The 15,848-nt window shown below is 38.8% G+C and overlaps 1 protein-coding gene across 1 annotated transcript in view; it reads left to right on the top strand.

The window, feature by feature from the left end:
- Window positions 1-15,848, top strand: part of SVIL (supervillin) — a 142,901-nt gene that overhangs the window by 16,353 nt on the left and 110,700 nt on the right. The window contains exons 4-6 of the mRNA XM_042781163.1: window positions 2,904-2,961; window positions 3,024-3,238; window positions 6,473-7,133. Coding sequence (XP_042637097.1) covers window positions 2,904-2,961; window positions 3,024-3,238; window positions 6,473-7,133 — 934 coding nt within the window. The remainder of the gene's footprint in view (window positions 1-2,903; window positions 2,962-3,023; window positions 3,239-6,472; window positions 7,134-15,848) is intronic.

Genomic DNA, 15,848 nt, shown 5'->3' with positions numbered 1-15,848 from the left:
CCATTTTACTATTAGGGACTAACTAATATGTTGTTAATTTTGTTGCTGGGTGACACCAAGTTAATTCTGACTCATAGCAACCCAATGTGACAGAATAGAAGTGCTCCATAGGTTTCTTTGGTCATTATCTTGACAGACCCTCATATCCATCCAGGTCCTTGTCCCACAGAGCTGCTGGATGGGTTCGAACTACCAACCTTTTGGTTAGCATCCAAGAGCTTAACTATTGCACCAGTAGGGCTCCTAGTCCTCTATGTGTTTCTCAGTTTCAGGTTTGAGGCATAGGTTTAAGATAAACTTTTCAAAAACTGTGGGTTTGGTTACAATAGCTTCCTGGACAGTTTTATGAAGAATACAGTCCCATTTTCCTCTTTGCAGTTTAAATAACTAATTACAAGGGTTTGGTTTTATTATCCTTTAAAGTATTTTCAAAATATGTTCTACCAGCCATTAAAGTTTTATCACTAGAGCTAATTAGTTAACTGGAAACCCTATTATTAGCCAAACTTCCTCTCAAGCTTTCTGTCAGTGGCCCTTGACTTCTAAATAGGAACATAATTAACATAGAGCAAGCACGCCTCTAGCTACTCTGGATCCTGGGGAGGCCAATTTAAAAAAAGACTTTTTTTTTTTTTTTTTTTTTAAAGCTAGCTTACTTAACAAAGGAGACCCTGGGTGTACAAAAGATTTACACTAGGTAGCTATTCAAAAGTTTGGAGGTTCAAGTCCACGGAGAGGTCCCTCAGAAGAAAGGCCTGGTGATCAGCTTCTGAAAAATCAACCATTGAAAACCCAATGGAGTGCAATTCTACTCTGATCCACAAGGGGTCACCATGAATCGGAATTGACTTGACAGCAACTAGTTTCTACCAACACTTCAACTAAAAATTTAAGGTGATTATCATTTTAAAAGGAGCTTTAGTGGCATAGTGGTTAAGTGCCCAGCTGCTAACTAGTAGGTTGGCTGTTCAGACCCACGAGCTGCTCCATGGGAGAAGATGGTGATCTGGTTCTATAAAGATTACAACCTTGGAAACACTATAGGGCAGTTCTACTCTGTCCTACAGGATTGCTGTGAGTCAGAATCAGCTGGACAGTAATGAGTTTTTGGTGTCATAGGGTTTCCAAGGCTATAAATCTTCGGTGCAGCAGACTACTAACATCTTTCTCCCACGGCCTAGAGCTCTGCTGTGAGTCGGAATTGACTCACCAGTGCCCAACAACAGCAATCATTTAAAAATGAGTAAATAAATAAAAACAAGACTTATATCTCCAAACAACCAAAGAGCAATAAAAGTTGTGTGTGTGGGTATGGGAAATTTGACTCGTTACTAAATATGACCAGTGAAAAAAAAAAATGATGAAACCAAAATTGAAGCAGTTGAAATTTCTTGTATTCATCCCTTTCCTTTGAGTTTCTTCTTTGACTTAGTCTTTTAAACTTGTTGTTAGCCCCAGGGCTATCCAGGGACTTCTCTCCTTCTCTCACCCTTTCCTGGGTCCTCAGTAGGAGCCACTCAGATGAACCCTTACAAATTTACAAGATATATGAGGAGGCAGGAATAGAGACTTTATTCTCCACCAAATTTGGCCATTTCTCCAAAGAAAAAATTGTTTGGCATCTCAGCCATATCCTTGTTGTCAATATCATGTGATAACCTCCAGACCACTGCAAAATGTTTTTTCTGATAATTCAGTGTTGCCAAGAGAATTAAGATAATTACTTCATCCATTGTTCACCTCAGTTAATAAGGAAATAAATGTTAACATTTCCTTCTAGTCAATTACTTTAAGGAGAGGCTTGAGAACTACATTCATGTAAACTGTAGTTAATAGAGGCACATCACAGTAGATATTGATGGAAACACAATTGTATATTATAGATTATGTGATAGGATGAACTAGGAATGCCTGTGAGTTCATAATTATATCTTGCTGTTGGGTGTTTGAGGTTCGTAGTACGAGTCCCTACTTTTGTAAATGTTTGAAGTTTCCATATTAAAAAGCTTAAAACCCTTTTTAAATCTTACAAAAAAAAAAAAAAAAACCTACCATATAGGACTCTCTGGTAGTGTAGTGCCTAAGGCACTTGACTGCTAACCAGAAGGCTGGCAGTTCAAACCCACCAGCCACTCCTCAGAAGAAAGATGGGGCAATCTACATCCGTAGTGATACTGCCTCGGAAACCCAAGGAGGGGTCGCTATGAGTCTGGACCGACTCCACAGCACATAGCAACAACATCTTATTGGGCTTTCTGTTTATTTTATATATATACATATATATATACAAATATACATATACATATATATATACAAATATACATATATATATATTTATTTATTTATTAGAAAGGCTTTCCCTGAATTGTCTAGATGAAAATAGCCCTTTCCTATCATTCAGGAGTTCCCAGGTGGTAAAAATATTTAACATGCACAATTGCTAACAGAAAGGTTGCAGATTTGAGTCCACCTAGAGGCACCTCAGAAGAAAGGCCTGGCGAGCCACTTCTGAAAAATAAACCATTGAAAACCCTATGGAGTTCCACCCTGACTCACATGAGGTTGCCATGAGTCAGAATCGACTTGACAGCAACTGGTTTGGTTTTTGGTTTCTTCTGTCACTCTACCCCTTACCTTGCATCATTTTTCCTCTTAGTTGTTTACCTGTGACTATGCACATGAGTGTGTGCGTGTGTGTGCACACACAGGTACACATGCTTACTCTTGGGAAGTACCTTCCCTAACTGGTCTGGTCAACAGTCCCCAGGAAGGCAGGAACTTGGTCAGTTTTGTGTAACACTGTAGCATGGGAGGCCAGGACCAGAAATATGAGTTCAAATAATAGATGCTGCATGAATGAGTAAAAATGTATGCCTACTAAATATTGGACGTTTTTGTTTTAGTTGCAGAATTAAGAAAAATCTTTGAACCAAAGAAGGAAGAATTTTTAGAAATGAAAAGGTAAGACGTTTAACGGTGTCCTATTGGGAAGTGTTAGGAAGTAGAAGAATTTGATAAAACAGTATTCCGATTTCCCATACAACTGATTTCTGTTACTCATTGTGTCCTTTTGGTGTACTGCACAGAAAAGAAAGAATTGCTAGACGTTTGGAAGGTATTGAAAATGACGCCCAGCCCATCCTTCTGCAGAGCTGCACAGGGTTAGTGACTCATCGTCTGCTGGGGGAGGACACGCCCAGATACATGCGCGCCACAGACCCATCCAGCCCCCACATTGGTGAGAGTGTGTCTGACTCACTGTGTGACATATGAGCCTTTTTTGCCCAAGGTATAATGAGAGCCCATAAAAGTGAATTGCCTAGATATACTTTAATTAAATACATATAGTTGTTAAAAAACAGAAACAACAAAACTTGTGTCACTCTGCCTGACTTCACTAATATGATCGCCTGGTATTGCAGCAATAAAATATAATTCTGTTGCTCCACCACCTCCACCACTTAGGCACATTGTTGAAAAACTGATGACCAGTCATTTCTCCCTAGACTAGAACTTCCTCAAGGGCAGAAATTGTGTGTCTCTCTCTCTCCACACCCTCAAGGTGTGTACAGGATCTACTGGCAGAGATTCTCAGTAAATGTTTGGTAAAAGAATGAATGAAATAAGCAATGCTCAATTCTCAGGTTTAACCTTAACGCCCCGTTGCTCAGTGCAGGATGAGGCTGCTCTCAGCAAGGAATTTATGGGCAAAGTTGGACCCTAAGTGATTAAGATTCCTACTCTATTTATGCAACACTCTATTTAAATTATTTTGATGTATGTAATTTTAAATGTACTGCGTATTTGTTTTCATGTTAAGCAGTATATTGTACTTGAGTTAGCTTTTCTCTGCTGACTCAACGTCATTGTCTAGGTAGCAAATACTTAGCTTGACCCCCAGAGCGAATGACACATAACAGGGCTGTTTCTCTCACCCCCAGTCGCTGACTGGGAGGCGCTGTGCATTGATTTTATAGCCAGTGCTTTCTAGCTTCTTCCTTAGAGAGGGTTGTTGATCTCATTTCATGATCTTATCAGTTTGCTTGTGTTTCTAATCTTCTATGGCCAGAAAGCTAGGTAACTAAGTTGTTTGGGTTTTTGGGTTTTTTGAATTGCATATATGAAGAATAAAGTATAGACAGACCAGAGTACCAACATTTAGAGCTCAGAAGTAAATTATAGGGTGCATAAAATGTTAATAATCTGTGTAATATAAAATTTGATAACCAGACATTAGTGAGAAAAGGAAGAATTATTTTAATACTTGGTATTAGAAAAACTGGTTAACAGTGGGATAAGAGAAGGGGCATATTTTTATTCTCACTTTATACCAAAGGTAAAAGTAAGTTCTAATTAATCACTTAGTTAATTTTAAGAAAATAATTAGAAACATCAGTGAGTATTTAATTCAAGTTTGGATGAAAAAGGATTTCCAAAGCACAGAGAAGTGGGAGAAAACACAAATGAGCAGATGAATTGACTTGACCACCTCATAACCTGTACTTCAAAGGGATTTTTACATAAACATATACTGCTAAAACGGCGAGGAGGCCACATGTTCTGACCTCCTCTAACCCCACAAGGGGAAGACAAGGTTACCAGCAGTAACCCAAGGCCTATTACTGCCAGTCCAGACATGTTGCCTCCCTCCAGTCCTTTCTCCAACCATTCCTCCCAGAGTACCCACCACCTCTCTCCTGGGTTTGATAATTCGCTGCAGTGGCCACACAGAACTCACAGATTACAAGGTTTATTAGGGAAGCACCAAGCTACAATTTGCGTTCAGGAAAAAAATGCTCAGTCTCTCTCTCCAGCCCACCATCCCTCAGCCAACAGTCTCTCACAGTCTCTTTCTCAGCAGTGCTGGTCCCTCGGTGTCTTCCTCAGCGATGCGTGTCTCTTGCATCTCTTTCCCAGCAATGTGTGTCTCAGGAACCCGTGTCTCTTTCAGCAGCACGTCTTCCTCAACCAGCAGTCAGAGAGAGTTCTGCCTCCAGGAGGCTTCCTTTTGAGCCCGGCAGGGTGGTCAAACTAGCCAATTATAGCATCAGAACTCTAAGTACCTGAGAGACAGTGGGCACCTCCCAGAACATTGTTTTGTGCCACTCCCAACAGAAATACTCCAGGTGGACACCTTCAGCAATCAGGAGCTCCTCAGTTGCTCATAGCAAATTCCACCTTGGAGTTTACAAAGACTTATGGGTAGAAAAGCCACACAAAGTAATTTACTACACTGCACATATAGACTCTTCAACAAAATTGAAGAGTAAACAAGTTTGATAATATTCATGAGTAAGACAAAAGTTAATCTAATCAAAGGGTTTACACAAACCAACAAAAATAATACTATTAGTCAATGGAATATAGGCAGTAAGCCATTCCAGAGAGGAGAAAAGATCATTGCAAATGGCTGATAAACTAATGAAAAATAAATGTATATATCTGTCTTTCTAATAAGAACAAATATTTTTAAGTTAATACTTAGTATATTTGAGGGAGAAGTATAAATTGATAAAGATTTTTTAAAAATCAATTTGATATTCTAACAAGTGTCTTAAATTGGTCCACCCTTTGAGAAAACAATTCTACTTTTATAAGTCTATCATGACATTAATCAGAAAATCAGACTAATTAAAACTTGGAAACAGCTTAAATGCCCAGCAACCTGGGTAGGGTATTATTAATGGTGGCTTACCTTTTGCATAGAATATTTGGAAGCCTTAAAAATTACGTCTTCAAGATAAAGATTTCTAAATTCAGGAAACTTTTATATAGAATATAAATATTACAGAGAGCATTGAATATTTTATATAGAAAAAAGAAATATGTACCATCAATGACTAGAAGGGACATAAGAATGTTTGGCAGATTATCAGGATAAAGTGTGATTATTGGTGATTGGGGTTTTTACCTTTGTAAGTTTCCTATGTTAGACAGTTTCTACATCAAGCACGTGTGCTGTAATTGGAAAAAAAGAAATACTTATGTAAAAAACCTGGTGAATATTTTGATATGAGCCATACTGTTATGGTTACTATCAGAGCCCATGCAATAAGAGTTGCTTGTCAAATTACAGCAGTTTGAATATCCATTATCTTTTATAGAGGACTTTGAACTTGTCCTTTGGTCTCACATGTGAAATATTAAACTCAAAAACGAACCAAAAAAAAAAAGTAAATAGAAAGAGGCAAGGACTTGAGGAGCCCTTGTGAATGTAGGGCTGATCTTTAGTTTAGGGCAAGCCTGACGTGGCTCTCACGGCCTGCAGAACATTCTCAACCTTCAGATATTTCCCTGCAGATCTCAAATGTCTCCAGTACCTCCAGTAAATTATTTTAATTAAATACATCAGTGTGAGAAATTAGTCCTTCACAGCATGGAAGCACAAGTGGGTACTATGTACAACATAGTTGTAGTAAATATGCTTCTTTACTTGAAGTCCAAATTTATTTTCCATATGATCTTCTTATAGGTCGATCAAATGAAGAGGAAGAAACTTCTGATTCTTGTTTAGAAAAGCAAACTCAATCTAAATACTGCACAGAAATCTCTGGTGACTCATCCTATAGTTCAAGCACCATGGACACCCAGGGTCTTGAGTCCAAAGCTGAAAGAATAGCACGGTACAAAGCAGAAAGGAGACGGCAGCTTGCAGAAAAATATGGGCTGACTCTGGATTCCGAAGGTGACTCTGAATATTTATCTCGATATACCAAGTCCAGGAAGGAACCTGATGCTGTTGAGAAAAGGGGAGGAAAAAGTGACAAACAGGAAGAGTCCAGCAAGGATTTGAGTTCTGTGTACTCCAGGACTGAGACCATGGGGCTCCAGACCTCCACGGTTGAATCCAAGAACTATGCCTTCCCTGGGAGTGAAACTGTTTCAGACAAGGAGGTGCTGCTGAATGTGGAAAACCAAAGACAAGTTCAAGAATTAAGTGCCACTGGGCAGGCCCATGATCTCCCCCCAGCAGCTGAGAGTTCCTCATCCTTCTCATTCTCTGGGCAAGACTCCTCTTTCAGTGAAGTGCCAAGATCTCCCAAGCACAGGGTACCCCTCTCCTCACCTAAGCAACCAGCCTCACCCAGCCACTCCATTGGTGACCCTCCATCACACATCGAGGCTCGATCCAGGTAAGTTTACAGCCTTGCGCTAACCACCTTTAATGCAAGAAAATACTGATATCTTCTCTTTACCTGGATGCATGCTAGAGTGTTTTCTTGGCTTCTCCGGAGGTCTCAGCCCACTGGAGAAATGCCTTTTAAATTAAAACAGTATCAAAGCAGGTTTTATTGAAATAGGAAAGCCTTCTCTTCTTTCATATAATAGCAAACCAAACAGGTATCATGAGGATACATTCATGGAAGCCTCACCTTCGAGTGTTAGGACTGTTTTTACTGGATTTCTCATGTGCCTTTCTTTAACAATTGTCTTTTTTGTGTTTGTGTTCCATAATCATGCCCAAGTCCTGTGATTTTTGGTGACTGTCTTTGTTGCTGTAATTTAGACTCAAAAAGCACTAAGACCACCACTAGTGAGTGAAAGGGTACTTTTTAGGGTACAGAAAAATGACTGCAGTATGCACTGAAGATCACTACAATAATATTGATACACTGATAATGCAGTAGTGTTCGAGAACACTCATCCAAAGGATTAAGAGAATACACTGTGTAATAGAATCAGCTAAAGACAAGAGCAACTTCCAGTTGGGAAAATAGAAAAAGGTATAAAATGAGAAAGCCAGTTGCCAGAATAGAATGTGTTTATTTCTAAATTTAAATTGAAGATGTATGATAGCCATATTTAAAATGAAATTTACTTTTAACATCCTCCTTAGAGGTTTAGGATAATTGGGTAGGAAGACTCCTAATTATGTTTTTCAGTTCAATCAAGCAATACCTTTACAGGTAGATTGAGAAAGATTGACAAAATAAGGTCAAGTACTTTTCTTCAGGATGGATAGGGAGGGTGAAGGAGCTCTAGTACCATAGTGTGTAAGGCATTTGGCAAAAGGTCAGTGATTCAAACTCACCAGCCACTCCCCGAGAAGAAGATGAGACAATCTACTTCTGTAGAGATTTACAGTTTTGTGAACCCAGTGGGGGTCACTATGAATCAGAATCAACTTACTGGCAGTGGATTTTTAGGGAGGATGAAAGAGAGAGCTATTGGAAAATACCTCTAGTTCTTACACATTGCAAGTGAGTTGGTAAACGTTTGGTCATCTTTAAATGACATCTGAAACAGCTCATTTTAGATAATTGTAGTTTACTGAGCCAAAGACTAGAACAAAATATTCAGAGATACTAGCTTTTAAGAGAATTAAATACTATAGATCCAGAGAATATATATTCAGGGCTTTTGTTCAGCCTTTAGGCTTAACTCGGAATTTGGAGAATGACCTGTTGTGCCATATTTTGCAATGAAGTGGTTGCTTGAGAAATTTGCATTTCATAGTAGAAACACTGTTCTCGACTTAGTTACCATCTATTTAAGCAAACTCTTCATATGCTTTGTAACTAGGACGAAGATTTTCTGTTACATGGATTAAAAGTGAACAACAACAAAAAGCAGTCTAACTTCTGATTGCCATGTATTGGCTGGGAATTAAACCTGGATCTCCCACAAAGAATGTGAAAATTTTACCACTGAACCACCACTGCCAGTGATTGCAGTGTATGAAACTATTAAAGTTGTTATCAGTCAAGTTGACTAGTCACCTAGATCACATGTAATAGATTCTAAGTACATTTTTAAGCTAGAATAATAATTAGGAGTCCTATTTAAAGCACTCAGCTACTAATCAAAAGCTCAGTGGTTCGAACCCACCTGCTGTTCCACTGTTAAAAGATGAGGCAATCTGCTTCTGTAAAGATTTACAGCCTTGAAAAACCTATGGAGCAGTTCTACCCTGTCCTATAGGGTTGCTATGAGTCAGAATGAACTCAATGGTAGTGGGTTGTTTAGTAGGAGACACTTGTTGGCATAGTGGTTAAGGTGCTCAGCTGTTAACTAAAAGGTCAATGGTTCAAACTCACCAGCTGCTCTGCATGAGAAAGCTATGATAGTCTGCCTCCATAAAGCTTTATTGCCTTGGAAACCATATAGGGCCCTTCTTCTCTGTCCTATAGGATTGCTAGGAATCTAAATTGACTCAATACCAATGAGTATGGTTTTTGGTTTACAATAGTAATTAAAACTTTGTTCTGTATTTCAAGTAAAAATTAGCATACTTTATAGTTTTGTGTGCATTGAAATCTTATGTTTAAAAATTTATATTACTTCGGAGTCTTAAGACATAGGGAAAAGCATTACTGACTTAATTGGGCCATGACAAATCAGAGCTACTTCTCTATAGATTATTTTGCAGAGCACATTACCCAGAAGTTTCATAATTGCAGCCTGAGCCTCCCAATGTTTTAGTGTTATAAAGCATGACTGGAAAGAATTAAGAAAACAGAAGAAAATTCTTAGGAGCTACATACTATCTTTTTTGAAGCTATCCAAGGTGTACAATTCATAAGCAAAGAAACACATTATCTCTTACATTTTAGGAAAATGTATGTTATATTTGCATATTGAAAAGGATGGAAAATAATGTGTCACAAGTCTGACATTAGAAGAGAGAGCCATTTGTTTTGTAATGACTATAGTTGTTCAGTTTGTAAAGATGGATTAAATTGGATTAACCTTCTTTTGGAGATGTCCTTTATCTAAAGCCAGGAAACTCAGGTTTCAGAAAGTCGTTAAAAAACAATCCAAGAGAAGGACCAAGATGATGGACTAGGCAGATATAATATCCATACCCTCTACCACAAAGACCCAAGAATCCAAGTGAAATGAATATGGATGATAATCCTGGAACCCAGCACTTCAGAGGATAGGATAAAGAAATAGATCAAATACCTGTTAGAGGAAGAGACTGAACAAAAACAACAAACAAGGAGGCAGATGAAGCAGTGAATTGCCAATGGGTCCAGGACAGTGCAGACATTTTGAATTCTTTTTTTTTTTTTTTATTAGGATTTGGGTGAAGATTTACAGAGTAAACTCACTTTTCATACAGCAGTTCACATATACTTTGTCTCATGTCATTGACCAAAATTTACAATGCAGCAGCTCCCCTCCCACTTCCTCCCCATAGTTACCTCCTCCCAGTGTCCATCCCTTCATACTCTTCTGCACCCTGAGCTATCTCCCTGTGCATAAGCAGCCCTTCCTTCTCCCATGATTGTTCTCTCCAGGGCGTGTGTCTACTTGAGGTAAATGTTTAACTCACATGCCTGTACTTTGTTTGGCTGGAAACCACAGTTGTGGGTTCATTTTGAATTCTTGCAAGCAGAGTTCTGATCAGGACAGCAACCATATAATCAGCTCTGCTTGCCGAGGGTTGCACTGGCACCCACATTGTTGATGGCTATCAGAATGGTAGCCCACATAACCTCCTGGTGACCAGAGATGTGGCACCTCCTCCCTGGCCCTCACCCACCAGGTAGCTGGTCAAATCCCCGCACCATGACCAGTGCTGGGCTCATTTTTTTTCCCTTCCTTCTTCCTTTGTATCTTTTTCTTTCTTCTTCTTACCCCCTTTTTCCCCATTTTTTAAATTTCCTTTTTCTTTCTTCTTCCTTGCCCCATGTTTTTGATATTTGATCCTGAGGAGTGGACACCCCCCTCCCATCACCTGCATAGTCAGCAGAAACCACATCCACCCCTCCATGGTCAGCAATGTCTAATCCTGCATTATTGCTGCAGCCATGTTTGGTGGCTGTGCTTGCACCAGTACTGTGCTACTCTTCTCTTCTCTTTTTTTTCTTGCTTACTCTATTTTCTTTTCTTCATAGTTGTTCTGTCTTCTTCTTTGTTTCTTTTTTCTTTACTCTTCTTCTTCACTCTCATTATTTTTCTTCCCTGTCAGTCATGAGCCAGCATCCCTACCCAGCCATAATCACCACACTTGCCACACTGGCCACTTGGTGAGTGCTACTATCTGTTCCATCACCATTGAATCAATGACAGATGATAGCCAACACCACCCAGTCTGCCGTCTGCTGCTCTACGTACCCAGCAATTAGACACTCAATAGTCACACTCCCAACTGCAACAAAACTCACCTAGAGACAGGTGGTCACTGCTCTGGTACTGCCAAACTAGTGACGAGTGTCGTATACATGCCCTGTTGCCCAGGTATATTAAAACAAAAGGAAAAATCAGGATGAAGCAAACAAACACACAATGAACAAATAAATTCAACAATGCCACAATGTCTTGGAGACAACAGACAGTTTCAAATCAAATGAACAACAGGACAAAATGACTCAAACAAGTGACTAAAATACAGGCCCAGAAAAATTTCTAGTGGAAGAAATGTTGAACTGCCTGATAATGAATTCAAAAGATTTATACTTAAGTCCTTTCAGCAGACTAGGAAAAAGATCAGGGAAAACAAACACCAAGGAAATCATAGATAACATCAAGGAAAACAAAGACAAAACTCTAGAAAAATTCATGAAAGAAGCCAAGAATATATACATGGAAGATAAAGAACAAAATAAATGGAAAATTAAAAATAATACAAACATGGCAAATAGGAATCCAGAAGATTAATACTAAAATTTCAGATAGATAACACGTTGGAAGGTAAAATAGTAGAACTGAATCAATGGAAGACAGAGTTAGCAAAATTGAAGACAAATCTCTTAATCTATTATAGAAATAATCATAAAAATATAAAACCTTAGATTATATGGGATGCCTTCAAGAGGAATAACTTATGTGTGATCAGACTTACAGAACTTAGAGGAAAAGACTAGAAAAAGCACCAAGACAATTGTCAAAAATTTATTGGAAGAAAATGTCTTAATATCATAAAAGACAAGAAGATAAGCATTCCAGAAGCTCAGGAAGCTCAAATAGAATAGACTTTGTGGTAGTTAAGGTTATATATCAACTTGACTGGGCCATGGTTTTGAGTGGCTAGGCAGTTGGATATAGTTATTCCCCATGATGAGATTATAATCACCTCCATAGTGGAATCTGCTGTGAGCAGCTAGCGATGCTTTTGGCCTGCTTCTAGTATATAAGGAGAAGCTTTGGGGAAGGGCTCTAGCTTTTGGCCCATGTGGATCCTGTGTTTGGCTGAATCTTTTTCTCAGTGGCCTGCCATGTTGCCTGCTAATCTTGGGGTTGTTCCCAGACTTGAACTTGTGGCTTTATGTATAGTCTGCTAATCTTGGGACTGTGCCATTTTACTTCTTGATTTTTGGGTTTGTAAGCCTCAGCAGCCAGCACCTACATGAGTCAGAAAAAGCCTCCAGCTGTAGTGCACCTGGAACAGAAGGCAGAGCTGAAGCCCTTCATCCAGCCCCTAGAGCCAGTACTTTGAACTTGGATTTCTAGCTTCCTAAACTGTAAGAATTTAAGCCTCGAGTTGCAATATTGAGAGATTCTATGGGCAAAATATTGAATGACTCAGGAAACATCAAGAGAAGATGGCAGGAATACACAGAGTCACTGTACCAAAAAGAACTGGTTGATCTTCATCCATTTCAGGAAGTGGCATATGATCTAGAACCAATGGTACTGAAGGAGGAATTCAAAGCTGCAATGAAAGAATCGGTGAAGAACAAAGCTCCAGGAATTGATGGAATACCCATTGAGGTATTTCAACGAACGGATGCCCATTGGAGGCACTTACTTGGTTATGCCAAGAGATTTGGAAGACAGCTACCTGACCAACTGATTGTAAGAGATCCATATTTGTGCCCATTCCAAAGAAAGGTGATCATACAGAATATGGAAATTATAGAACAATATCATTAATATCAGTAAGATCTTACTGAAGATAATTCAAAAATGTTTGCAGAAGTATATTGACAGAGAACTTCCAGAGGGGCAAGCTGGATTCAGAAGAGAACATGGAACAGGGATATCATAGCTGTTGTCAGATAGATCTTGGCTCAAGGCAAAGAATACCAGAAAGATGTTTACTTGTGCTTTATTAATTATGCAAAGGCATTTGATTGTGTGGATCATGACAAATTATGGATAACATTAAGAAGAATGGGAATTCCTGAACACTTAATTGTACTCATGAGGAGCCTGTACCTTGACCAGGAAGCTGTCGTTCAAATAGAAAAGGGGACACTACGTGGTTTAAAATCCGGAAGAGAGTGCGTCAGGGTTGTATCCTTTCCCCACACTTATTCAATCTATATGCTGAGCAAATAATCTGAGAAGCTGGACTATATGAAGAAGAACGTGGCATCAGGATTGGAGGAAGAATCATGAACAATCCGAGATACTCAAATGATACAACTTTGCTTGCTGAAAGTGAGGATGACTTGAGGCACTTACTGAAGGTTGAAGAATACACTGTGGATTACATCTCAATATAAAGAAAACAAAAATTCTCACAACTGGACCAATGAGCAGTATCACAATAAATGGAGAGATTGAGGTTGTCAAAGAATTCACATTGCTTGGTTCTACGATCGATGCCAATGGAAGCAGCAGTCAGGACATTAGACGATGTGTAGCACTGGGAAGGTCAACCGTGAAGGAACTCTTTCAAGTGCTGAGGAGCAAGGATGTCTCCTTGAGGACTAAGATGCGCCTGACACAAGCCATATTTCCAATTACCTCATATGCATGTGAGAGCTGGACAGTGAATAAGGAAGACCAAAGAAGAGTTGATCCTTTTGAGTTGTGGTACTAGCGAAGAATGCTGAAAGTACTGTGGACTGCTAAAAGAACTAACAGATCTGTCCTGGAGGGAGTGTACCCAAAATGCTCCTTGGAAGCCAGAATGGCCAGACTTCATCTCACCTACTTTGGTCATGTTGTCAGAAGGGACCATTCCCTGGAGAAGGATGTCATGCTTGGTAAAGTGGAGGGTCGACAAAAGAGGGGAAGGCCTTCAAGGAGATGGATTGACACGGTGGCTGCAATGATGGGCTCAAGTATAGCAGGGATCATGGAGCTGGTGCGGGATCGGGCGGTGTTTCATTCTTCTGTGCATGAGGTCGCTATGAGTTAGAAACAACTCAATGGCACCTAACAACAACAACAACAACAAACTCTAAGAGACTAAATTCCTGTTTGTCAAGCCATCCACTTGTTGTATTTCTGTTATAGCAGCACCAGAGAACCAATACAGAATTCAAGAGAAAACCATCAAGACATGTCATAATCAGATGTTCTAAAAGCAAAGACAAGGAATCCTGAAAGCAGCTCGTGAAACATGAAAAGCCACATACAAAAGAGAATGTGTAAGACTAAGCTCTGATTTCTTGACAGAAACCATGTAGGCAAGAAGGCAATGGGACAACATATATAAAACCCTTAAAGAAATAATTGGCAGCCAAGAATTATTATCCAGCAAAACTGTTCCTCAAATATAATGGTAAAATTAGGACATTCCCAGATAAATAGAAATTCAGGGAATTTGTTAAAACCATACCAACTTTACAAGAAATACTAAAGAGAGTCTTTGAGACAGAGAACCAACAACAGCAGACAATCTGAGATTAAGACACATGACAACACCACCCAGAAATGAACCCAGATAGAGAAGTATCAAAAATAAAATAACCCTACAAAACTGAAAATAGAGAACCAGAGACATCAATATGTATATGGTGATAACTACAAAGCAAAAAGAAGGAATAAATTTTGCAGTTCTAGACCTTCCAAATGGAGAGGAAGTTAAGATGATATCAAGATAGAACAGACTGCTTTAAACTTCAGAAGAAAATAATAAATTACAGTATAACCTCAAAGAAAAATAATAAATCTTCTTACTGAAATATAAAAAAAGAAAATCATAAAGACTCAGTAAATACTGAAACAGCAGCAATGAAGGAAACAATAAGACATTCTATAAATATGAACTCAGCAAAAAAATATATGGAACAAAGAAACCATCAGCACTCCCCACCCCACCGCTCCCCCCCAAAAAAAACCCAGCAAAATAACAGCAGCAAGTTTATACCTATTGATAATCACACTGAATGTAAATGAATTAAAAGCAACAGCCAAGAGACAGAGAGTGGCAAAGTGGATAAGAAAACATGACCCATTAATATGTTACTTACAAGAGGTACCTTAGACACAGTTCAAAATAAGCTACAAATGAAAGGATAGAAAAACATAAGTAAGTAGCAACCAAAAAAGAACAGAAGTGGCAATATTAATTTCTGATGAAATAGACTTTAAGTCAAAAATTAGCAAAAGAAACAAGGAAGGCCATTTTATATGATTAAAGTATCAATCCAAGAAGAGGGTATAACTAAAATAATTATCTATGTACCTAGTAAAAGAGCCCCAAAATACATAAATCAAACTTTAACAGAATTGAAATGAGAAATAGACAACTCCATAGTAATGTAGGAGATTTTAATATACCACTTTCAGTGAAGGACAGAACAACTAGAAAGAAACTCAACAGAAATACAGTATGATACAATCAACACAGTCAACCATCTTGAACTCATAGATGTATACAGAAACAGAATGCTCCCCCCAACAACAGCAAATTACACATTTTAAAAAAATTTTATTGTGATTTGGGTAAAAGTTTACAGAGCAAATTCATTTTTCATACAGCAGTTCACATATGTCTCATGACATTGACTACAATTTCCCACAATGCAACAGCTCTCCTCTCACCTCCTCCCCATGGTTAACTCTTCCCTGTGTCCTTCCCTCCCATGCACTCCTGTCCCCCTTGGTGTCTCCTGTGCATACACAGCCCTTCTATTCTCCCATGATTGATCTCTCCAAGGAGTGTATCTAAGTAATGTAAATGTTCAGCTCATATGCGTGTATATATATATATAGGGTTTTTT

This window comes from Orycteropus afer, unplaced genomic scaffold (genome assembly GCF_000298275.1).
Source record: "Orycteropus afer afer isolate SDZICR_OR568_19922 unplaced genomic scaffold, OryAfe1.0 scaffold00090, whole genome shotgun sequence".
In the NCBI taxonomy this organism is placed as follows: Eukaryota; Metazoa; Chordata; class Mammalia; order Tubulidentata; family Orycteropodidae; genus Orycteropus; species Orycteropus afer.
Note: the sequence above shows the minus strand (reverse complement) of the source record. Positions and strands in the feature narration are given on the sequence as shown.